Below are 25,996 nucleotides of genomic sequence, written 5' to 3'. Positions count from 1 at the left end.
TGGATTTAAAATACTGGCATTTTAAATAACGCCGGTATTTTTCCTTTTTTTTCTGGGACATAGTCAAAATTTTAAAATTCCAACAAATGCTGAAAGCTATTTTAACAGTTGTACCTACATCTTTTTTTTAATCGTATCGAAAATTTACATAATAGGCGCAAAATCGTAACCGTAGTAGTTAGACAGATTGATAAAAAATGTTTCATTTGGTTTATTTTACAGGAAAAAAATATGCAAACAGTTAAAAAAAATATAAATTTATTGTCACTCTAACCTAATATCACAATTGAAGTACCTTATCATAAACTTTCCAACTTATAGTCACTTCTTGACTAAATAAAAAACTCTTTAGCACGTAATCATAAAATTAATAAATTAAAATAACTACATATAAAGAAAATATGAGAGATGACAAAATAATCTTGCATATTCTAATAACTATTCATGATGAAACAATAAAAAAAAAAGATTTTTCTGAAATAGTAATACAATGAATTACAAACTTACTCCATCTTCTTACCAAAACCACACCCCGGACACTCCATACAAAATTATCGTTTTGACAGTCACACTTTACAGAGTGCAAATGTTTGTGTTAACGCTTTAGGGTTGGCGCATTTGTGACTAGCGTAAAGAAATTCGCGTTTTTCTGATGAAATACATCCATAAACAGCACAATATCTAACCATTTTCTAGGAAAAACGATAATCACAAATCCAAAATAATAAAATTACTTTAAGTCAATTTCATTAATGTTGTCAATCTTCATTGCGTATTGTCCTAACGGAAAAATGCGGGCCATCTATAGCGTGATCGTGCGGGGTGAGGTAAGTGTTTAATTTTGGCGGGAGGCGGAGAGTGTCCGTTCTGTAGCGTTTAGCTACTATTATGTATTCTGTGTCAAAACTTAAAAAGACTTGGTTTATATGCAGACTATATATTCATGGCTTAACTTCAGTACAGAGGTTTAAAGTCCTTGTCTATGGTTTAACACTATAACATGTTTTGTTATGGTTTAGATATATTTTAGACCTGGTTTATAGTTTGTCTATGTTTTGTAATAAGTTGATTGAGACTTGACGATTAAATAATTAAACAATTCACTACTTTCCATCATCATCGTCACATTCATTACTATTCTCAGTACTAATTAACTCAATTTTAATAACAGATATATCACTCCCTTTATCAATATCTATTTTAACGTCCTGCAGTTTCGCTGCTTCTTTCTTCTTTATAATCTGCAATTCCTGTGGCTTCAATAACTTAACACCTGACGGTTCTTGCAATTTGTACAAATTCCTGATCATTCTTTGATTGTGTATCGTTTTATTTGTAATTTTCGTTTCGCTGTTCAATTCAGCCAATTCTTTGTTAATTTTTTTCAAATCCTCCATGTCTTTCTCTATTTTTCTGTGGTCTCTGTTATACGATTTTAGAGGTGGTTTTGAGAACATATTGATAGAGGAGGTTTCCGATTGGTCGTCTGAATCGTATGCTTTGTATAATTTATCTACATCGGTAACAGATATACCTGAAGTTGATGTGCGTGAGTTTGAAAAGAAATGTCGCTTTTTAATCGACCCTGTTTCGTTATCTGCACTATCCACTTGCACAAACTGCAGTTCTTCATAACCAAAAGGAAATTCACATTCTGTGTTCTCACACATTAGCAGTTTCTCATTGTAGTTTATAAAGAATAGTTTAATTGGTGATGAGCATAATGGACATACCTAAAACAATAAAAATACATTTTAGATCTTAAATTGATTTAAATTAAAGATGATTTAATTAACTATAATCTAAATTCAATAGTAATTTAACACTACATAAAAAAAATGGTTTCTAATACACAATATACATACCCTTGGTCCCTCTTCAACCATCTGAACTCCTTCCATCTGTAATTATAAATATGAAAAAGTAAATACGAGTATTATGTACATAACCTTAACCTCTCTAGATGTTGTTTTTTTTTTTAATAATTCATCATTCAAAAACATTGCTGAGAATAAAACTTTTTCTTTAATTTTACACTACCTAATCTCTTATATGAACCTGTACAACTTCATAAAATTATATTGAGTAAGCAAAACAAAAATCTGAGACAAATAATAAATAAAGAACTTACACCTGGGGTTGACGCTAATAACACAGCGATATTATCGCCTTCCATGATTCCTTTATTTTGCTCAACTGGATGGTTATTCAGTTTGAATACTTTTTCTGTAGAAGAAAGAAGAACAAATTATATTTTTGTTTTGAATTTGTTTGAAAACGAGCTCGATCGTCTCTTGTCACTTTTTATGAAAAAATGTCAAAATGACAAAGTCAAAGCATGGTGTAGTGCTTGCACCACAGACATCCAAATATAAGTCCAAATATGTTTATATATCTGTGGCTTGCACCAAGAAGCTTATATCCTCTAATACCTAAGAGCAATTAACCTATAGAGTACTTGTATCGAGCGTATACAATTTACATAAATTTGTTTCTCTCTATCTAAAGAAAACGTCGTATGAAAGAATGAGACAGCTATAGACAACAAGCTACGTTTCAACATAGTCATGGCACCATTTTTACTATAGGTACGTATTTAGATAGATAGAAGGTGATAGTGATGGGATGTGCTTCAATCGATAAAATCGTGAATGTATTTTGCATTTACGGTTTCGTGAAATAATAAATAATAAAAAAACAAAACTTATAATTAATTTCAGTTGAATACATTATTTGTTTAATCCTACGTATATAATAAATCCGAAATTATGTGAGAAGGGATGTTACTCTTTCACTGCGGAACCGATTACAATGAAATTTTGTACATACACACATAGGTTAGGTTTTATCCCGGAAATCCCACGTGAACGGGAACTGTGCAGGATTTTCTTTAAAAACGCGGGCGGAAAGTTAGTACATTATAAAAGAAATTTTAAAACTTGAAATGTAATTTAAAATAAAGAAGGAAATGATGATAAAGTTAAAGGAGTGAGGAGAAAGGCACAGTCAGCATGAAGGAATCATGCAGCATTTTAACAAGTTAATAAAATGACAGTCTTAATGAAAACATTTTCCTAACATCCTACTAATAAATCGAAAGTTTGTGAGGATGGATGTTTGTTACTCTTTCACGCGAATACTACTAAACCGATTACAATGAAATTTGGAAAAATTACTTTTGATCCCGTAAATCCAACAGGAATGGGAACTATGCGGGTTTTTCTTTGAAAACGCATGTATATTAAGTATGTATTTCAATAGTAGTTTCTCATCTATGAGAACTGTCATTTAATCAACCGTTTAATTTTCACATAGTTACACATTTAAGTAGGTATTTTAGTAGGTTATTTTAGTAGGTAACTTATGTGTAAAAAATTTCAAAATAAAAATTCACTCTCTTTAATCAAATGTATTTATTATCTACAGGAACAAAAAAAAAACGTAAGCGTAAGATTGCACAATTCTTCTAGAGTATCCATCTTGATAACACGTAGGCTCGAAATGCAGTGAACACAATATTGCAAATTGTGGCGGCGTCCAATCAACTCATGTCTCACGTTTTATACCCATTTTTTATTTAGCTCTGGAAATCTAAAACAAAATGAATTTATTAATAATCTGAAAGAGAAATTAATAAACAACAAACGAAAACTAAAACACATAGGGCAAATAAAACAACCACGTGGTATGTTTTATTTTCATGCGGTAAAAAATTTACATCTATTATTTGCAACAACAACTACATATAAATCTGATTTATGAAACAAAATAAATAAATCAACGTTAATATGAAATAGATTTTTTTGTCATAAATCGATAATATACGCTAGATGTGTTACAACACTACGGTGGTAAACAAAATGCCAAACGTGATATTATTGTGACGTTTTTTAAAAATTATTTCATTATTTTTTAATCCACAACCCCATAAAGTGGGTAAATGTTACAGTTACAACATAAAATTACAAAAAAGCGCTTGATAAAACCTTCAAATAGGTTTAAAACATAAATATTTATCAATTTGCTGAAAATCACTTACCGATGGAAAGATATTTTTACATTGTTTTTATCCAAAACTCCCATTCGACTAGTGATAGCCGGTTGCTAAACATACAATAGTTATTTTAGCACACTGACAAATAAAAAGAAACACTGTACACTTTATATTTTCTAAATATTTCGTTAAAAACACTTGACGCACTGAGCCCACCAGCTGGTTGGAAAACAAACTGACTGCCGCGGCCGGCGCGCTACGTTTGAAGACAGTGCAGATACTCTATCGCTATCTCAATCTGGCTTATGCTGTTAATGACTAAGAGTAAGTAGATTAGAAAATATGTATTTTGTTCTGTCTTAATATAAGAACTCTATAGGTTAATTGCTCTTAGTCTAATACACTGGAGATTGCACTATGACCATTAACTTGAAACAAGAAACTATGACATTCAATGACGTCAGTCATGTTTTTTGTCTCTTTCTGTCGAGTGACCACGCTGGTTTGTAAATTCAGGATTTTTCAAAATAGAAAAAACTAAAAATCATGGTCTATAAATAATAACGACATATATTTTTAACAGTATTTATATTATAATATTATGGTCATACTTTATAGGTAGGTACATACAATTTTAATTGGTATAGAATGATAGTTATAAATAATTTTTGGCTACAAAGCTTGGATATGAACCGATATATAGCATTAACATCCTTTGTAAATAGAGGAAAGTTGTGTTTTGCATCAGATGCTGTTTACCAAATTGTTAGCTACTCAGATCTTCTTTTTAAACGCGTTGCTTCGACGGGTCAATTTCAAGCCAGAATCATCAAAGAAAAACTGTTTATAGCAGCCTTGCACAAATTTCAGCTAACTTTACAAAGTTTATTTTTAAAAAGGTATTTTTTTCTGGGTCGTAATCCTCAGTAACCTTGATGGGCACATATATTTCTTTTTATTTTACTTTTTGGAAAGCTGAAATACGTAAAACAAAAAAAATATGAGGTAAGTTAAAAAAGTATAAATTTCAATGTAAAAACGAACAATCTTATAACTACATGTGAGTGCAATACCGATGTCATGTGTTGTTTCATTACTAGTAACAATCTTTAAAATGGTGTTCTAAATTTTCATCATAATATTGTTATTACAATATATTCTCTTCGCTATCCATAAAAACTCGTCATCATGGTTACCTTACTTGTTAAATCTGTTTATTGAAAACTTGTTGAAAAATGATAAAGTATTAGGGAAATAACAAATTTAACATGACTGCTTACTAAAATGATGCTAAATTAGACAATTTTTGCCATTGAAATGATTCTAAACAGGTAAATGCAGGAGTATTGAGGAATATTGTAAATAACGTAAATATACACTTGCCTGTGAAATTCTATGCCAGAATTTGGTGTCCAAACACTTCTGCAATTTTGCACAATACAATGCATTCTTTATATTCGGAAAATATTCATTAAATAAGCAACAATATTAACTTAAATATTCGAAGCGACGCAATTTTTTTGACACACATGCCATATTGACAAAGTGAGAGTTGCTACAATTTTATTATGGTGACTACCCATAATCAGGGAGTATCGCTTTTTAATAATTGGTTCAGATACTTAGTTTATTTAGCATAAATAATAATTGTCTCATCCAACAATGCTTCTGAATGACGTTGTTGGCAATTTATCAACAAACTCATGTACAAAAACTAACCTTTTGCACAGAATATTACAGCATACATAGTAGCCTTGGGAAAACTTCGTATTAACAGTGGCACTACTAAGTTAGGTGTGAAAGTGATAAAAAACATGAACTGGGCAATATTTTCTTGTTACACGTCAATGTTCATACCGAAATCTCCAGTGTATTAGATATAAGCTTCTTGGCTTGCACAAGTGCTTGGTGTAGTATATATAGACCACAGATATAGACACAGAGATTTTACTTTTCAAAATTAATTTATGATAAAAATCTTTTTTTCGACTGGTATGTAGTTACCTATGTCATGTTTTGACTTTGACATATAAAAATTATATTCATTTACGTCATTGCTATCAAGGTGGAAGTTGGAACGAAGTAACGATTCGCCGATTTTAATTATTTGTGAATAGCCGGTGAAATTGAAGATTAATTTCTTGTATTCTAATTGATATTGATTAATTAACATTTTAAAATGCCTGTCAAAGCTGTCTGCGTGCTTAATGGTGATGTAAGCGGCACCGTGCTTTTCGATCAGAAGGTAGGTTTATTTTTTTTCCGCTTCATTGACCTTGTAAATAACCCGTAAAGAGTGTATTTATTTTACACAATAATAATTATCGCATAGATGGGTATGATAAAAAATTACCACATGTCCTTATCGTGAGGTAAAATAAGTTCGATCTTATTTTAATCTCATAGTAATTTCTAGAAGCTTTATCACTGCAACTTAAGTCGTAACTATTGATAATAATATCTACTTCTCACTACAATCTATGTATATGGGTATATCCTCAAGCTACAGTGTATGAACCATACTACCACAATATTATGCAATAATGAGTTAACATTTTATTATGTTTCATCAGCATATTCTTATGTATTACAGGATGATAAGTCTCCTGTAGTTGTAACTGGAGAGGTCAAAGGTCTTTCTAAGGTGAGTTACAGTTTTTCAATATAACTTAATACTTAAAATACACATTAATATGTTTTCATAGAAAGGGGTAGAATTTAAAAACACTCCTGTAATCTACAATTCCGATTAATATCTACTTGCGATATTCATGACTTTAACCATTAATTATTATGGGAAACTTCTATCCCATAAATGGGTAAACAGTGACTTTGCTACAGGCAGTTTAAATTTGACAGGAATAAATAGTTTCTTTTAGTTCAGATACTTTTTTTTTTTCTAATAAATTGTTAATTGAAATTATATAGAGGAAATTGCAATGATGTAAGCAAATGAACTACCTATATGAATATTTATGACAATGATAAGGCAAAAAATAAGAATATATTAAGTGAGGGTCAGATGACCTTGTACTCTATAAACTGTGGTTTGATTATTTTTATTTGGAATATGTAATTTGAACCATACTCTACTAAAATTCTCATTGAATTGTTATCTTCATTATTTAAATGATAACTAGAATTTCAGAGCATTGCAGTACTGATGACTTTTACTTAAATCTGCTTCAATCTTAAAATATAAAAGTCATTTTTATGTAAATTGTTAACCAATAGAATATTAAAAGTTATAGAAAGTTATATAGTACATGATTTCAATTAAAAGGACATTTTAAAAGTCCAGAAATTTGTAAAAATAAGTTTTGAATTTAAATATACAGTGTAGACTCTATATAACGACACTCCATTTAACGTCAAACTCCGTATAACATCAAGATTGCTCGACTTTGGTTGGTTTATATTGTTGTCTATACAATAATACACTCCATATAGCATCACGCTCACTCTAATTAACGACCACAATAAGACATTACCAATTACTAGGAAGTACTGACTAAGTTGCCGAAATCAATGAAAATGTAGTTGTGTACATTCTTTTTTACTGACATACCGAAGATTCTAAGAAATGCAGTCGTTTGTTTGTTGTGTGAATGAACTTACATATGTTCACCTCAACTACTTGGCTTTCGTTAGTTACACGTTAAATAAAAAATTCTGCATGCCGAAGAAGATGGACGATCTGCCAAAAAATTGAAGAAACCTCAATATGAAGACCTTGATCAAGTGATGATAACATGGTTTCATAGGCAATGTCAAAATAATATTCCTGTCTCGGGACCAATCATGCAATTTTCCCTTTCTTTCCATTTAACGACCACTCTCTATAACGTCGAAAAATGCACGGTCCCTTATGTGACGTTATATAGAGTTTACACTGTATTATAATAAAATTTATCGATCTCATTGGGTTATTGGGTCAGGTGTTTATAACATTTATACTGATGTAACAAAGCATTGAACATTGATTAGAATACATTATTTAAATATGTAAATTTATGCTATTTAACTGATTTGTTTTATTATTAAGTGTGCAAATCAGAAGTAGGTACAAAGATTATTTATTTGTCTTCATATAATACATAGTCTTTATAGCAGGTTAATTTTATGTCAATGACTATGATATAAACTATCTTGGGAAGGGACACAAATATAGGGGTATTTATTATTTTCTCTATATTAACTGTTTCTCAAAAATCACAAAATGATTTACACAAATTCCAATGGCTTTTACTACTAAGTTTATTTGTATACGATTTTCTGTCCTAAGTTTGTCTGTTACTAAGTTAATCTCCAAAAATCATCCAATTTTTATATGTTATTCATGTTATCAGAAATAGTAATATTAGCCAATTTCTTACAATCTTGTTCATTTTCTGATGTCTATATTTCAGGGTAAGCATGGTTTCCACGTCCACGAGTTCGGAGACAACACCAATGGCTGCACGTCCGCGGGGCCTCACTTCAACCCTTTGAAACAGGAGCACGGAGCCCCCAATGCTAGCGTGAGGCATGTGGGTGATCTGGGCAACATTGAGGCCAACAGTGATGGGGGTGTTACTAAAGTAAGTAGATAGTGAATGATAATGTTTATCCTTTGTTCTTAATCCTACTTCCTAATAATATTGTAAATGTGAAAGTCTGGGAGGATGAATGTGTGTGTGTTACTCTTTCACGCAAATACTACTGAACCGATTACAATGAAATTTAGCACACATATAGAGGGTAACTTGGATAAACACATAACACATAGGCTTTATCCCGAAAATCCCACGGGAACGGAAACTATGCGGGTTTTTCTTTGAAAACGCGGGCGAAACCGCGGGTGGAAAGAATATAATGAAGTTGTGTGACTTGAAAGATATCCAAAAATTAGGAAGATTGATATATTTCTGCTGCATTTTGTTTTAAAGCATTCAAATTCAAATGCTTTAAAATCTATTCTGTCTATTTTTTAGTTGAACATTTTCTAAATGTAGAAGTTGTGTTATTGGCCTTGAAGTTTGATCAATATTAAAATGATGAGCCATTGTGACTTGCATTTATTATGTTGTTTTTATAATAATAAAAACAAACAAAAAAGATTATTTGGAAACAAATTCAAACTATGTGTGAAACAAAGGTGGCGGTAGTGATTATTCAAACAATTGATATATCTTATCAGTATTTAGAAACTAAGACATAATTAATTTCCAATATCCCATAGCTTAGTATTTTCTAGTTTGATTATAAGCGAGTATTATACATTTAGAAATTAAACGTCGGGAAAATAATTAAATGAATATATTGCGTTGAAGATCCATTAAAAATCTTTAATTTCTAAATCTCATAACTTCTTTTAATATTCTATAACAATTTATGTAGCTTCTATACTCACTAACTTTTTCTAAATATTTAATGAAGCTAAAAAATATAAAATACCACAAATTCATCTTTAATCAGCAATAACACTACTAAACAAATATCAACTTAACAGGTGTGCATCCAAGATTCGCAGATTTCCCTCAGCGGACCCCACAGCATTATCGGCCGCACTTTAGTTGTCCATGCTGATCCAGATGATCTTGGTGTTGGTGGCCACGAACTGAGCAAGAGCACTGGCAATGCTGGAGCTCGTATCGCCTGCGGAGTCATTGGTTTGGCCAAAGCTGAATAAATTAAAAAAAAAAAATAGCGCCTGAAATTGGCGCCAAACTGAACAAATAGTGTTGCCAGTACCAATTTTGTCTATAGTTTGTAGTCTATGATAAATTCGTTAATATTTTGATGTGTGTGGAATGATAATTGATATAACAGGGTGTTGTGTGGAATATATTATCAAAGATTGATAGTATGTGTGATGAAATTGATATTGGCAACATTTTAAAAATTTGATGCGTAATCAAAGATATTTTAAGCATAATCTAAATTATAAACTACTTATAATTGGTGTGTTTAGCATTCCCTGAAATCTCGTGTTTCAGATTTTTGTTATTTTGGTGCAGGGATATATTGTATTTAAATCCTGTCTGCCATATTCTTGTTTTGTTTACTAAATAAATATTATGGAACATAATATTTTGTTTTATTTTTAATGTAAGTGATAGTACTAGATGACCTGCCAACAATGTCATGAATATTCTATATTCAATGTAAGCACTATAGTCGAAGAGAACATTCATTGCACGCAGGGTTGTAATAGGTGCAATCGGGATTGAGTATATTGCGTGCTCCCTTGCACTTATGGGCAGGCATAGTTATGTTCCATTTTCCTATCGATGTTTAATTTGGTATACAATTCATTTGTTAAAGAGATTGAGGAGCCCAGTAATCATTCATTCATTACGCAACCCTAATTATTATTGATGTCACTGCCGCATATTAAAATTCCATAATATATCCTTATCCTGAAAATACACTAGTAGCAGTAAGGTAGTATGTACAAAAATAATATAAAATTAAATATTGAATTTTATGTAAGTTTTTTTAAGGCCTCGTTCAAGGAACAAATAAATTACACAATATGATTTATCAAGAATACTTTAATTGTCCTACAGAGTAAATGACTTGATCATTGTGTGTAAAAAATATATTACAAGATGAGTTGTGTGATTGGAACATTCTTTGACTGCTAAAATTCCATTGATATAGACTTTCTTCCACAGTTTGTATGCTCAATGCTGCCCAGTAATTCTCTAGTTCTCTAGTTAAAACATATTCCGATATTGCCTTGCATGCTTTATTCATTATATTCGGTGTCATAAACCCCTTTATGATAAGTACTGCAACTCTCGTTGACTGCAAATTTGTTCCACTATCTGGTACATAGTATGCACTTATGTAATTCTCTTCTGGTGTCAAATTAGCGTTGTGTGCTAGCATCCCCAACCATTCGACTACTTCATCTATATCTATTTCAATTAGAGATGGTATTGTGGTAACCTCCGGAGATAGATTTTTAGCTTGTAAGGCATGTTGTGACAATGTGTAGTTTTTATCACTAAAGTATTTTGCTATTGTAGACGGGCATATGTTTTCATCGTGTGGCTCCCAAGATATATAGAAATTAAACAGCTCTAACTTGCTTAAAGCATTTTTTAACTTTTCACTCCGCTTTATATCTTTTAAATCTATCCGAACTTCGTGAAAATTATGCGGCCTCTTTATTCCTTCCAAACCAAGCGTCTGATAAACATAATCTGTTATATTCAATGTTAATATTCCATCTGGTGTTATTGCGACGCTGTTGTGAGTTATACAACTTTTATTAACTGATAAACAATATAACCTCCCTTTTCGTACGAAAGTTTCGATGAAGACGGGATCAATAAACTCAACCACAGGACAATTTAAGATCTTGTAGTAATCACTGTCATCTAGAAAACACTCTTGAATAAAACTCGGTACATTTAATTCATCAGGAAAAGTTATTATAGCACTTCTATAAAAGTTATTCAAGTTTATTATGGTTTCTGTTTTCTCTATATTTAAGTTTTTCCGCACTGTACACGTAGTTTTTGGCGGTGGAAAATTATTTACTTCAGGGCAAAGCATCTTGCTTAAAAGTATAAAAATGACAATATTTATTCTCTAAATAAGAATTTTTTCATGCCGCATTGACCACCATTGACTTGTTTTGGACTTGTTGTGACAGAAATTCACTGACATTTCTGCGTTTAGACTTTAGCTAGGTGTCAAATCTGACATATTTTTTTGTTTGATCTATCTGTCGACTGAATATGTGATTTTAATCTGTTTTGAGATTTCGCGGTGAGATTTGAAAAAAAAATGTCGCATATCCATACATTTGTCCATAATACATAATGTAATATTATAATCTTATAATAATATACCTAGTTTATGTATGGAGTTAATGCTTGTATTTTTTTTAATAAATCATGCTCGTATTTATTATACTACCACCGTCCACCACTAGTTAGTAGTTATGATTAGGTAATAATTGTGTTAGGTAATAATCCTTTTAAATAGTTACTATACTCTTTGATTGTGTTTCAACGCAAATTTAAACATGTATTCTGAAGTGATTCTGAATAATATGATCAGACAGATCATTATTATTTATTAGGAATTGTAAGATCATTGCATTCAGCATTGTAACAGTTTTTACAGTTCGGAATTTATTGTAAAGAAAAGAGCTAGGAAGTAGGAGCTAGTCCATCCTGTTCCTGTTTCCTGGATGTTTCCTGGTCAGATTTATACCATGGAATGATGGAATAGGTACCTCCTGCTTTAAAGCATATTAACGAAAAAGTCTGTTAAAAGTAGGTGAATTTATAAGGCATTAAAACACATATTTTATTTTTTATTATTTATTTCTATCTCATCTACTTTTAACTATTATCTACTTTATTGTACTATGATTGAGTGCATAACAACAATAACCAAACAACTTATTAACAATAGAAGAGAATTATAAGTTCCTACAAGGATATATTTTGTTCCAGCCAAAATAAAATTATATTAATTGTACGAAATGTTATCGCAATAAATACAATAATACTTGTTCGTTTCGTAGACGCCTTCCAGTCGGGTCCTAAGTGCTAATTTAAAAATGCCGCGGTATTTATTGTTAGTTATTTAAATAATTAACAAATTAAGCTAAGTTGAGTTCTTCAGCGGGTACAGCTTTGTACAGCGCTTCCACTCCAGCGACGATCCGCTCCAAAATCGCGTGAACGATGGGAGGCGCGATTTCTTGCATCACATCCTTCCAGTTGCTGTTTGCGAATTCTAGTACTGGTTGTGCTGAAAGAATAATGATCGGATTAGTAAAGACATTAAAAAAATCAAGGAACTTTAAAATAATAACTTTGTGACAATATTTCTTAGTTAAACTTTAAAGCTTTATAGATTATTGATATCTAATTATGAAATATTGGATAAGTATAACTACTTAAACAAAACTATTTACAAAACGTAAAAAATACTGTTCTGCAGGCTTGCCACGATAATAATTTCCTGATTTTAGGTAGGTATGTAGGCAAAACATAAATTATGAACATAATATCACATTTGACATCTACTTTGAAGAATTTATTCATTACTACACTAAGCATCTATCTAATTAGCTTTACTAGTAATATATGAACGTACCCAAAGCATTGTTTCCATTGAACAAGTTCTCGAAAGCGAACGAGGCACCAGTCTGTACGTTATAAGAATCCTTCCACTTCTTAATGTGCCAATGTGGTTTGCCATCAGCGCCCGTCACTGTTGTGAGCTCGCTCACCACCTTGATCACGATGTCACCTGTAAATTACAATAAGTTTATATATCTTGGAAGGAATTAAAAATATGTATTCGAATAAAATATTATTAAATAATTATCTTACGGATATTGATGCTGTATTCTCCATTTCCCTGGACTGGCAGGATGAGCAGCTGGCCGGACAGCTTGTAGTTTCCTTTCAGCTTCAAGTTACACTTCATCGTTATGATTTGTTTCATTTTCACCAAGTCGTGTCTGTAAAAACGGAAAGTATAGTTAAAACACATTAAACACTTATACAATGATAAAACTCTAAGCTTATGTAAACAAACGAGGAAAATGTTAACAAGGAGCAAAAATAGGTAATTTATTGTGAGTATTTTTCTAATAATAATTAATTAGTAAATACAAATACTTCTCCTGTATATCTAACAAACCATAACAAACAAGTATCAGTGTATTATTATGACGATTACTACATATCACGATTCATATAATATTATAAAACTGATTGCAGTTAAGTAGGTAGTAGTAAGTAGCTTAAATACAGAAAGGGTTATATGCAGGACGCAGGTACCTATTTGAAATTCTTGAATAGATATTTAACTGTGTAAAACACTTTTTCTTTACAAGTAGATAAACATTATGTTTGACGTAGAGAACCTAAAAAGTTAAATTACCCATGTATACAGTACCTATAACCTAACAATGGTAAGTTAGAATATGCTACGTAGGTACATAGGTAGTAGACTAACATAGTTATGCAATAAAATGCAAATAAGCTGTGACAATATTTATATAGTGCAGTCACCATCATCGTCAGCCTTGATGTGTCATACTAAAGAATACACCTGAAGGGTTCGTTATAATATAATGATCGTACTTCATAGTAAAATACACGCAACTCGCAAGTAAGTAATAAAAATACTCAATTCCTGAAAATCCCTAAAAAGTACCTAGTCAAATATTATATCTATTTATAGCGCTTCCACGAAGAAAGAAAAATAAATGAGACGATATTTTTGTAATTAATTATTTAAAGTAATTTTTTATTCATGAAATGTAGGTATCTAAGTAATTGAGTATGTCGATTCATTTCACATTTAGTCACCTAAAAACTATTAATATTTTGTCGAGATATACATATGTTATGTTGACAAAATAAATAAATAAATAAAATCTTTATTTGAATTCATAGATACATTAATATGTTACAATAGATTGGGGTAGGATGTTTTATCGATTTTATTTAGCAATTTTTAAAATACTAATTTATTTAACTACCTGCCTACTCTGTACTCTATGAATATGAAAATCCCACCATATTTTAATTCCAATTCCAAATTCCAATATTTTTAATATCTCCAGAATATTTTAAACAACTCCAGAAAATACGGTGTTTAGCAAGAATTGTAATTAAATTATTATCAAGTTATCAAGATAGATCCGTAACTATCTAACAAAATGACAAAGCAATTAATCCAATTATGCTAACAATTATTCTTCGCGCATGTCCATTTTATTAATAGTTTAATAGAGTTTTTTCTGTTGCGTTTAATTTTACGTTATATGGAGGAGAGCTGTCTTTATCAAGTTGTATTAACAGATCAGTGAATTTAGATAAGTATATGTAAATTCCAATAACGTGAATAATATTATAGTTCCCTACGTCCTTCTATTATCCTTTGCAGATGAAAATAAGTACTAATAAGTACTAGGTACGATAATATTAATTATATTTTGATTTTTGATAAATTTTTTCATGGCAAAAATCTAGATTACCTATAGTAGAGCTATTTCATTAATCGACCTCTTGAGAATTGTATTCTATTTGGAAACTAAATGAAAGACGCGGAACGTCTTTCTTATCAAATATAGGTACCTATTGTTATAATTACCTTACCTACACACAAATTGCATGTAAGAATTCAGTAGATATAAAGACCTCACGCGACAGATAGCTAATTAATTAATTATCATTATTCTCTATTAAAATACAAAGAAATGACATGCGACCATAGCGCTTTAAACACATCTTTCAATAGTATCTAGTTCAATTTTCTTTTAATTAACACGTAATCATACATTGTTCCAATTCAATATATTATAAAATTACATCACACTATTATGACAGCTGAGGTTAGAGGAAAATACGGAATGCTAATTTTTCTTAGGCTACATGAATAAGGTCACGTTTGCACTATCATGATAATAAAAAACTTTGGAACGATTTGCCAACGGCTTGTTCCCGAACAACTACGACATTGGGGCCTTCAAGAACAGAGCTTATTTGTCCATAAAATGCCGGCAAAGCACCTGCTACACTTCTAGTGTTACAAGTGTTTATGGGCGGTGGTGACCACATAACATCAGGTGGCCCATCTGCCCCTTTGCTTGCTCTGACATAAAAAAAATATCATCTCAATAGATGGGGCGCGGTGTGTCCCTTAAGACACATAAAACTGAAAGAATAGAATGAATTCGATCAATGAGTTGGTCAGGCATCCGCCCCGGAATGGCGCGAAAGGATGCGGGTTCGAGTCCCGTCTCGTGATCGAATTTTTTCTATTCTTTATAAATTTATAAAAAAAAAATAGTTCTATTGACAGAATTTCGCTCCCAGAGACGGGTTCACGTGAAGACATAAATATTATAGATACAGCTATGTAGCAGCTATGACACATCGAAAGATGGTTTTTATTTATTTATTTATGCAGATATTATTTATGTTTTTGCAGATAAATGTTCATTAATTTCAAATTGAAGCTTCTAGCGAATAGAAATCAGCGTAGAAGCAATTTAGTTATAAAAATATGTTTATAATAATTATACACTGTTTCTATAATAGTAGTTTTAGCCTTGATCCTTATGAATATTTCGAAATTTCTGCCGATAGACTAACAATACCTGTTTTTATTTGAGCCATAGCAACAAACTACAGAATTAAATAAAAACGAGATTCACACAAACACAAGAGATATAATCCTATTATAAATAATAATACGTGTAAAATATTAATATCGATATAAGAAACGTATAAAAAGTTATCCAATCGCCATCGCGGGCTGTTCAAAACAAGGAAAGGATAAAAAATATTTAATAATCACAGTCGTCAGGTTTTTTTTACTTAGGTTCCTAGAATTTTTTCTTGACTTAAAAATTTACATAAGAGCAGAGCATAAATAAAAAATTATGTGGTAAAAACTGATCCTTATCGATTCCCACGCAATGTCGCGAGCATAGCTTTATATTATATACTTACAGTACATATTATATTTATGACATTATATTATTCACAATATACATTTTAAATAAGATATACTGAAAATACCTACTAACCTAGTGGAGACTTTAATATTATAGTGTCTAATAGGTAACGTATCTTAATAACCCTTACAACCCTCCGAAATTGAGAAGTCCTCACGTTAAATATAAAATGTAAGTAGGTACATTAACAATAGACATTTGCAACTTACTTCACAGTCTCAAAGGAGCAAGACTTGATGCCAGTCATGATGGTATCTTTGAAGAGGAGCTGCAAACCGCCCTGGTCACTCTTGATGACGTCAATGTGCATGGGGTCCATGGGACTGTAAAGAAAGAATATATTTAATTTTTGTTGAAGTTATTTCTGTTAATAATTAATCAATCATAAAATTGATCCAGTAATCCATTTTCTATTAAAAGCTGTTTGTTGTTTTTGATTATGTTTCAATTTTTTTTGTGTGGTGTCTCTCAATGTTAGCCAGAAGGGCTCGGACGCGTGGGTGAACTGAAGGTTCACCCTGGTAGCGACATGCCCAAGGGCGTCCCCCCTTGACGGGGATCTCGAACCCCGGCTTGGGCTGTCGCTTGAGTGGAGGAGGCCGGAAGGGCCCTAGTCGGACGGGTCAATATTTCTGTCAATAACCCACCAAAAATCTTGCAGATTAGAAATAGATCAAATAATATTGAAACATTGATGCAATCCTGATTATGATAGAACATTATTAATTAAAATCGTTAAAATATTCATATAAATTGTGTAAGCAATATCAAAAAAAAAAACTTTATGAGGATGTTTCTGAACTTAACTATAAGGAAAACATATATTTCAAAGCTTAATTATAATTAAGTAGCTACCTACCAATAATAAGTTTTATACAAAAAAACACTATTCTTTATATTGTTTCGGTGCTGAGCACATATATATTTTTAAATTCAGTTTTCATATTGTTCAACTAATTAGACTCAACTTTGTCCTCTCACCAAGGATGTTAGTTTCTTAAAAAGATAAGAATTAAGGTCACAAAAACTTGGTTAATTAAAACAATAAACATTTCGATTTAATGCAAAAATATAGGTCGTAGAGTGAGCTAGGATTATTATAATCCACTCAAGGTGATACTAACCCGTTTGCCTTACTCGCGACGAGTATGGATTGAAGGCATTTAGCCTTTGGTCGTTTGTGTTAAGTTTAACGACCTTTGGTACTATCATTTAAGTATAAAAATAAATTAGAGTAATGCGGTATTATTGTTAGAGATAGTGCAAGAGAAATTACAATCGAATTCTTAACATATTTTTATCTTCCTTTCATTGAATGGAATTCCCAATTAACCTCAAAATCCACTTTAATCTTGTGTGTCCACATAATATAATAACAATGTAATTTATATAAAAGTTTACAATTATTTACCAAATATAAGTTTCCGAGCTATTTTATCAGTTTAACAGACATAATATCAGTTAATCATAATAAGATAATTTTCACTTCCTCATAAAATAGCTCTCATACAATCACAAACTCGTCTACCTTTCAAACGCAAACATCGCAAATAATTAATACCTTATTCATATCAAAAACATTTAAATGATATAATTAATAACTATTTACCTGATTCCCAATTCGGGAACACCAGACAGGAAGAAGGGAACTGCCGCCTTGGCGGACGCCAAGACGCAGGCTGAGTCGCCATTTTTGCATGGCTTTATGAATGGTGCTGTAACAAATACAAGTTTATAATAATGCTATACAAAGACAAATCCTAACTTCCTAACTAATATTAATTTATTATTGTATAGAGCCTTATATAGTTGGATTTATATAAAAAAAAGAATTTGTAGAATTTACATAAAGAATTGTTTTTCCTTGACCACCAGGTTGTCTGGAAGAGATCACTGTCTTAGCGATAAGACCGCCTGTTGTGCTCAACTGTGTCTATTTATTTTATATATTTACTCTTGTAATTTTTTTATTTATTGGTGCACAATAAAGTATTTTTGTTTGTTTGTTTGTTTGTTTAAAGAATTTAGTTATAATTTTGGAAATACTTAAAACTTTTAAATAAAAAAAAATATAATTTGAGGTTCAAACAATGTTATTAGCGCAGTGTTAATTTGATAATATTGGCGGCAAATTTATTAATTACGATTATAACACGTAACAACCTAAATAAAACGTATGTTGCCAATTCATAATACATAATCCAAAGTTTTTAAAAATCCATTTAGTAATAAATGTACAGGGCACAATAAACCTAAACACTTATCATAACTTAAACTACTTTTAAAACTACCAACACAATTGCTTACATTGTAAGTTAATTGAGTTCCTATATAACTTGCATCAATGGAACAACTTAATGACGTCACAATTCATACATAAATATACGTTCAGGCATACTAAATCCGAACCTATATCTCTTCTAATATATAAAATTCTCGTGTCACAGTTTTCGTTGCCATACACCTCCGAAACGGCTGGACCGATTCTCATGAAATTTTCTGTGCATATCGGGTAAGTCTGAGAATCGGCCAACATCTATTTTTCATATGTACCACAGGCGAAGCCGGGGAGGACCGCTAGTATTACATAAATTATCGCTTGCCCTAACTTTGAAAATGGATTACCCGTGAACCGCTCTACATTTCTATAATTCTATTTTAAGGTATATGTTTTTTTTTAAATACACACAATTCAATATATTCTAGTAAAAAAATATTAATATAAGCTTGTTTTTTTATTTATCTTTTACGGTGCAACGTACCTACCTACCAATTTTTTTTTTGTGTCTGGAGATATATTTACGAAGCTAGAGAGTGATAGAGCCTTATCGCGGCGAAACATGACATTAGCAAGGGACGAAACCGCGCGTAAAAAGCCAGTTATTATTATACTAATATTATAAAGAGGAAAGGTTTGTAATTATGTGTATGTATGCATGGTTGTCACGCATTAACTACTGGATCGATTTCAAAAAATTATTTCGCCATTAAAAAAGCTGCATCTTCACTGAGGAATTATGCGTGCGAGACCGCAGGCGAAAAGCTAGTAAATAATAAGTATATTATAACATTTTCCGTATACCTCTACCTGTTACTTAGCATTGTCTATCCAACCTTTGATCAGTGCCTATACAATAATCCTCGACAAATTCAACAAGGTTAATTTTAAAATGACATTATAAAGTTCACATAATGCCGTTCAAGTTCACGTCCTTATAAATATAAATGTAGTTCTTGGAATATAACATTATAAATACATTTTAGAATGTCCAGTTTTGTTGAAAAATTTAATCGTAACATTTTATTGTATAAATCGAGGTAACAGATAAAAATATGAATATAAAATACGGAATAATAGCTAAAAATAAATCTTATTGTGAATACCTACTGTTTATTCTAAACATAATTTACTGGGCAGGATTTTTTTTTCACAAAAGAAAGATAGTAAAAGAACATGTGAATATAATTCGTTATCACTCAAAGCAACCGTAACTCAAACTTCCGTATCAAGGATCGTACTTTTCTGTGTTACGGTGAAACACGTAAAACTTTCATGCTTTTCATAAAATAACTGAGGCAATTATAACAATAATAAAACCAATACTATAATAATAATAACGGCCCATTCATCTACAGGTAAAATTAATATTAAAAATTTATCTATCTTATATTTAATTTTACTAAATTTACTGTACTGTTATTATTTTCATGGTCTATTTTTAGATATATAGATAATAATATCGACCTAAGTCAAGATCTAAATAATTACTTGCTTTGATCAGAACATCTCGTTATAATAAAACAAAAAACTATAGACAGAAATAACTTGATTATAATAATAGTTTATTTAGTAGGTATATGATTTATTTTAAATTATTTTTATAGTTTTTTTGTGCAGGTGCAGTTCAAGGTTAACGGATTTAATCAGAATTAATTAAATTGATATTAATTTGTCCGATTATCATTTGTCAATAATAACTATTAATTACTTACATATACCTTTTTTTTTGAAACGCGGAAAAATAAATCATCATTTTCATATCACTACATAGTATAAAACAAAGTCGCTTTCTCTGTCCCTAATCCCTATGTCCCTTTATATGCTTAAATCTTTAAAACTATACGCAACGGATTTTAATGCGGTGTTTTTAATAGATAGAGTTATTCCAGAGGAAGGTTTTAGTATATTACTTATTAGGTTTTAAAAAAAGCGGGCGAAACCGCGGGCGGTAAGCTAGTAAATAATATAGGTACCATTGTATAGTGTATACTGATATTCAAGAGCTACGAAGCTCGACTTAATCAATAAATTAAAAATAGCAAATAATATATAACAATAATTTATTAGAACAGGCAATTATTTCCGTTCAAAAAATACGTAATATTTCATGCTCAAATTAACGAAATTATGGGCCTTTTTAACTATCCTTTCCAAAAACAACGTTTATTTATAATACATTACAATTGTATCTTAGTTAAATATGTCATAACAGCTCTCATAAGGCTCTCATATTAGGCAAATATAATATTACTAGCTTTCCACCCGCAGCTTCGCCCGCGCATTCAAAGAAAAACCCGCATAGTTCCCGTTCCCGTGGGATTTCCGGGATAAAACCTATCCTATTTCCAGGGGTAAAAAGTAGCCTATGTCCTTTCTCGGGTATCAAAATATCTCTATACCAAATTTCATGCAAATTGGTTCAGTAGTTTAGGCGTGATTGAGTAACAGACAGACAGACAGAGTTACTTTCGCATTTATAATAATATTAGTATGGATTATATTGTGTATTATTCATTTATTGTTAAATTTTTAATCCTTGTGAGAGAGAGAGAAATAAATGTTTTTATTTATTTATTTTATTATTTTATGAAATCAAATAAAATGAACTTTAAATTATTATTTACGAATAATTTCGTGTTTTATACTTAGGTTATATACAGGGTGTAATCGTTAAGTGTGCACAAGCGATTATTCCGTAACTATTGCAGATACCAAAAAACTTTAAACTGATATCGAAAGTACTTAACCTAATGAGTAAAATGGCCATAATAAATTTTTAAAAATAAAACGAGAAATAGCCAAAAATGTTACATTAAACGCTCCCATACATGTTATTTCCCATACATTTTGTATTCATATCAGATTTTCGAAGTGATGTCCTCATTGTGCAATACAATGAGGAGCTCTATTTACAGTTTCTAAATGAACTTCCCTTCAAATTTGCGAAGTAGTTAAAGGAGAAAACCAAAAAAGAAAGAAAAAGCTAAAATCTTTCATATAAAATGTACTAGGTTGATCCAAAAGTAATGATAATTGGGTATTTCCTGTGCACATAAAAATATAAAATAAATGTTTTTTGCTTGCTCATGTATTCACTAAGTAATCACAAAAAAATCATATCAACAGGCCACGTTTCCAATTATTTACATTAATTTGAATGTGAACCGTGCGTGCCAGAATGTTTCCCGACGAAAAGAAGAAACAACGATTCGACATGTAGAGGGTAAATTTCTATATTTTTAATGATATCAGGATAATTTTTTGTCACGTTTTGTGATCATGGACGTTACCCGAGTTCACCATGTTTATGCTGAAACCAAAAAACAATCAATGTTCTGGATGCGAGCTTACAAAGTGACGATGAAGAAATTCAAAGTGAAAATCAGTAGGTTAGATTAAAGCGGTAGTTTTTTGAGACGCTGAAGGAATAATTACGGTGGAATATTTTAAAAAGGTAGCCACTTTATTGGGCTCTTACTAAACAGACCAAATTAAAAGATTGCAATAGGTTAGTAAGGAAAAGAGACATGGCAAACTGCGGACCTGAACGCTGTTTCACCAAGACAACGCACCAGATCACAAAGCGTCAGTTGCGATGGCTGCCATTCAAAAATCGGCATTCGAAATGCTTGAACACCTACCCTATTTTTTAGATCTAGCTCCTATTTACTTTTATCTCTTTCCTCGGCACAAGAAACACTTTCTTAGCAATAAATTATTTTAAGACGACAGCGAAGTGATGGCCGCGTGGAGGGGTTTTTGTGGATGAAGTCAAAGTTTTTTTTTAAGTTTAGGAAAAAAAAATTTGAAGTATATTTTCTAGTTAGAAGACTATCTAGAGAACTACATAATTATTATAACTCTAATGACCTTGTTTAATATTGATTATCATTACTTTTGGATCAACCCATGTACATGGGATATTCGTATCTCATACTAAATGTATGGGAGGGTTTCAAGTTAATTTTTTAAATATTTCTCGTTTTATTTTTAAAAAATTATTATGGCCATTTTACTCATTAGGTTAAATACTTTCGATATCAGTTTAAAGTTTTTTGATATCTGTAATAGTTACGGAATAATCGCCTGTGCACACTTAACGATTACACCCTGTATATAGGGTGGAAGGTTAAGATGGGGCATGAAGGGCAGGTACCTTAACCGTTGTAGCTACATGAAAACATTCTTAGGAGACTATCCTTAAATTCTTGAGAAATTTTAATCTGCATTCACAGATTTTTGAAAAAATGTACGGTCAGCAAGGAAATCGGCAGTTTTAAAAAAAAATTTTTTTGATGCCAATCGACCCAGTTTCTCATGGGGATCAAAACACTCTAAAAGACCAACTGAGGTATGAGTACTAGAAAAGTCAGAAATCGCGAAAAACTATTTCCACACATTCGCTAAGAAAATAAGTGATTCAACAAAAGATGCGCTAATAGAAAACTCCAAAGAGATTTTCAGGCTTCAATATTTTTTAAAGGTATTAGGTTAAACTAATTAAATACAAGCTTCTTCACAAAAGTAACATTGAATACGAATTAGCATCCTAAATATAAAAATATTTTTTTATTAATGAAATGTTGAAATAAATTTAAATTTTATATGAATATTAAATTGTTGATTAACTTCTAAAACATTTTATAATTGCAGTTAGATACAATCATAAGATTGGAATCAGGTTCGCAGGATTTCTCATAATACCTAATTATATAACCTCAGTGCATTTATTAAACAAACATAATGAACAGAAATTTATTCACATCCTTATTCACTATCGTTTTTAATCGCTTCAAAGTAGAAAAAAAAAACAATTGAAATTCTACAAATATCATTAACGCGAAAGTTTGTGAGGATGGATGTATGTGTATGTGTAGGTGTGTATGATTGTTACTCTTTCACGCAAATACTACTGAATCGATAACAATGAAATTTAGCACACATATAGAGAGTAACTTGGATTAACACAAAGAATAATACTATGCGAGTTTTTATTTGGAAACGTGCGCGGGCGGCTAGTAAAATATAAACAGAATAATATAAACTCCATATCAGACCAACTCCATTCCTGCAACGTGCACAACTTATTGGCTATCGTTTTTAATTTAATCGCTTCAAAGTAGAAAAAAAATAAACTAGAAATTTAAAATAGAGTTTTCCTGAATGTCGGTTAAAAACGAATCGTTAAATTGTAATGAAGCTTTGTAGAAGAGCTTTCAAAGTACACTCTAGATTCATACAATAGAATATAGCTAAGTTATACTTACTACAAAAACTTCCTATTTGACCTTAGCCAATAAAAGCTAACAAAAATATTACAGAGAAGGGTAACACAAAAATATTTTCTATACTTTTCGTACAAAAAAACTCTCTTTGCAGATACAAATTTACAAATATTAAATTTCATAAGAATATTTCCAAAATCATCCCGTTCCTATCCCGAATTATATGTTACCGGCACTAAAAAATCCAGGATTTTTCACAACTAACTAGTTACTTTAACATAAATAAAACTCACCTGCAGCACTATTTACACTTAAGAAAAGTCCAAGTAAATACAACACCCGGAACATTTTGTATATAGGTTGTCACTATGTAGTGATGAGAGCCGCTCAGAAACCTGACTTATATGCTCGCTGTGACGTCACGCCAGTGTCACTGTCATTCAAGTTACGGGTATGTGGTTGAACTGGATGTTTTATTTAATGTCTATTTTTGCCTTGATATTCGAAAGAATTAAAAGATTGTTTCGTAAACATAAGATGTTTAAATATTTTAATTCCCTAAATATATAATGATTTTTCTCAAATGAAAATATATTAAAAAAAGGAGAGAGTCCCTTTATTCCTATATCCCTATGAAGCAGATGCATTAGACAACTGTTTCGCTGATCAATTTTATTTAATATACAAAAAAGTAATCAGCCCTCTCTGTCATGCTTGCATTTTTCTTCGAAACCGGAAATCGAATTCAGGACCGTTTTTGCGCTCACGTTTGCACCCCTGTACCAAGGAGAAATGCGTTTTATGCTAGAAATATTTCTTAAATATTATAAAAAAATCCATAACAGGTACATAACAATTTTCCTAAAAACAAATATTCCTGTAGCTTGCAAAACTTCGAAACAGCTTTAACCTTTTTGCTGTATTTTTTGCTAAAGTTTCCTATTATTTAAGATTGTTTTGGCTGTTCGTCTATTGTATTCGGTTCCACATAAGGGTCTGTTAATCGACTATTTTGTAGAACCTATTAATCATAATAAGATTATACATTCAACTTACAACAACATACTTAACAAGATAAAACAATGCGTTACAAATTGGACACTTCCGTCCTTTTGACAACGTTGGTTAAATCAATTTGTGGATTTATGTCCAAGGAGGAAGAGAATATTTTTACTAGGTTCTTCAACCTACGAATAGGTACATTATTTTGTATCACTGCATTGTAAGTACATTATACGTGCTCAAAGAAAAACCCGCATAGTTCCTGTTCCCATGTGATTTCTATGTTATTTTTCTGGTCTTAAGCTATGTTATGAAGTTATGAGGATAATAAATTTAATTAAATCGAAAATCTATTTTGATTTTTGCATACTCGTCTAGACAACCTATTGGCTTGTGTTTAGTGCAATTTATAACATTGCAACAGATTCTGTTTAAAAGATTTAAAAATACAGAGATTTCAAACTATATGAACAAAGTTTGTATCAAATATCAAGTCAAATATTTATTTAACAGAGTTTTTATATCGACTGTTTGAATTATTATTATAATTCAAAATTCAAGTTTATTAACTAGCTTACCGCCCGCGGCTTCGCCCACTTTGTCTAAAACCTAATAAATTATATACTAAAACCTTCCTCTTGAATCATCTTTAAAAAAAACCGCATCAAAATCCGTTGCGTAGTTTTAAAGATTTAAGCATACAAAGGGACATAGGGACAGAGAAAGCGACTTTGTTTTATACATATACTATGTAGTGATTGTATAGTTAATTATGATATTGAAATTTTCTGAGTCTCGTCCAAAACTCTTTTTATAAGCAATAAAAACAAAGTAATAATAAACAACACTGACTCATAATTAATAAAAAAACACAACATTTAGAAAAGTCCTTTAAATTGATTTAACATCATTTAGAAAGCTCTACCTATATTTCTCTTATCTTATTTTTTAGATAGTTGTTGGAGAGAAAATGTACAAAGCAGAAGTAATTTTAAATAATAGAT

General features: G+C 30.9%; 4 protein-coding genes across 4 annotated transcripts; 1 reads left to right on the top strand and 3 right to left on the bottom strand.

Moving 5' to 3' along the window:
- Positions 1-675: 675 nt before the first annotated feature.
- Positions 676-2,288, bottom strand: LOC123696742. Its single transcript, XM_045643104.1, has 3 exons — positions 2,132-2,288; positions 1,866-1,901; positions 676-1,733 (listed from the first exon to the last, which is right to left on the bottom strand). The coding sequence occupies exons 1-3, from the start codon at positions 2,174-2,176 to the stop codon at positions 1,104-1,106; spliced, it is 711 nt and encodes a 236-aa protein (XP_045499060.1). The 5' UTR covers positions 2,177-2,288; the 3' UTR covers positions 676-1,103.
- Positions 2,289-6,034: 3,746 nt separating this feature from the next.
- On the top strand, positions 6,035-10,064 carry LOC123696798 (superoxide dismutase [Cu-Zn]). The gene is made up of 4 exons (XM_045643165.1): positions 6,035-6,239; positions 6,588-6,638; positions 8,404-8,574; positions 9,486-10,064. The coding sequence occupies exons 1-4, from the start codon at positions 6,174-6,176 to the stop codon at positions 9,663-9,665; spliced, it is 468 nt and encodes a 155-aa protein (XP_045499121.1). The 5' UTR covers positions 6,035-6,173; the 3' UTR covers positions 9,666-10,064.
- Positions 10,065-10,512: 448 nt separating this feature from the next.
- Positions 10,513-11,609, bottom strand: LOC123696728 (ribonuclease P protein subunit p40-like). Its single transcript, XM_045643089.1, has one exon. It carries the CDS (start codon positions 11,540-11,542, stop codon positions 10,520-10,522), a length of 1,023 nt encoding a protein of 340 aa, XP_045499045.1. The 5' UTR covers positions 11,543-11,609; the 3' UTR covers positions 10,513-10,519.
- Positions 11,610-12,302: 693 nt separating this feature from the next.
- LOC123696959 (circadian clock-controlled protein daywake-like) lies at positions 12,303-24,395 on the bottom strand. The gene is made up of 6 exons (XM_045643356.1): positions 24,284-24,395; positions 18,094-18,199; positions 16,694-16,807; positions 13,342-13,472; positions 13,103-13,258; positions 12,303-12,754 (listed from the first exon to the last, which is right to left on the bottom strand). The coding sequence occupies exons 1-6, from the start codon at positions 24,336-24,338 to the stop codon at positions 12,603-12,605; spliced, it is 714 nt and encodes a 237-aa protein (XP_045499312.1). The 5' UTR covers positions 24,339-24,395; the 3' UTR covers positions 12,303-12,602.
- Between the last annotated feature and the right edge of the window lie 1,601 nt (positions 24,396-25,996).

This window comes from Colias croceus, chromosome 13, assembly GCF_905220415.1.
Source record: "Colias croceus chromosome 13, ilColCroc2.1".
NCBI lineage: Eukaryota > Metazoa > Arthropoda > Insecta > Lepidoptera > Pieridae > Colias > Colias croceus.
The sequence above is the reverse complement of the archived record's forward strand: the minus strand, read 5'-3'. Positions and strand labels throughout refer to the sequence as shown.

Coding starts and splice junctions, on each gene's coding strand:
- LOC123696742 (XM_045643104.1), bottom strand. CDS start 2,176: ATGGAAGGCGATAATATCGCTGTGTTATTAGCGTCAACCCCAGGT. Junction 1,902..2,131: donor TATTAGCGTCAACCCCAGGT/GTAAGTTCTTTA, acceptor TTATAATTACAG/ATGGAAGGAGTTCAGATGGT. Junction 1,734..1,865: donor TGGTTGAAGAGGGACCAAGG/GTATGTATATTG, acceptor TTATTGTTTTAG/GTATGTCCATTATGCTCATC.
- LOC123696798 (XM_045643165.1), top strand. CDS start 6,174: ATGCCTGTCAAAGCTGTCTGCGTGCTTAATGGTGATGTAAGCGGCACC. Junction 6,639..8,403: donor AGGTCAAAGGTCTTTCTAAG/GTGAGTTACAGT, acceptor TCTATATTTCAG/GGTAAGCATGGTTTCCACGT. Junction 8,575..9,485: donor GTGATGGGGGTGTTACTAAA/GTAAGTAGATAG, acceptor TCAACTTAACAG/GTGTGCATCCAAGATTCGCA.
- LOC123696728 (XM_045643089.1), bottom strand. CDS start 11,542: ATGCTTTGCCCTGAAGTAAATAATTTTCCACCGCCAAAAACTACGTGT.
- LOC123696959 (XM_045643356.1), bottom strand. CDS start 24,338: ATGTTCCGGGTGTTGTATTTACTTGGACTTTTCTTAAGTGTAAATAGT. Junction 16,808..18,093: donor GTTCCCGAATTGGGAATCAG/GTAAATAGTTAT, acceptor CTTTCTTTACAG/TCCCATGGACCCCATGCACA. Junction 13,259..13,341: donor AGAATACAGCATCAATATCC/GTAAGATAATTA, acceptor TGTAATTTACAG/GTGACATCGTGATCAAGGTG.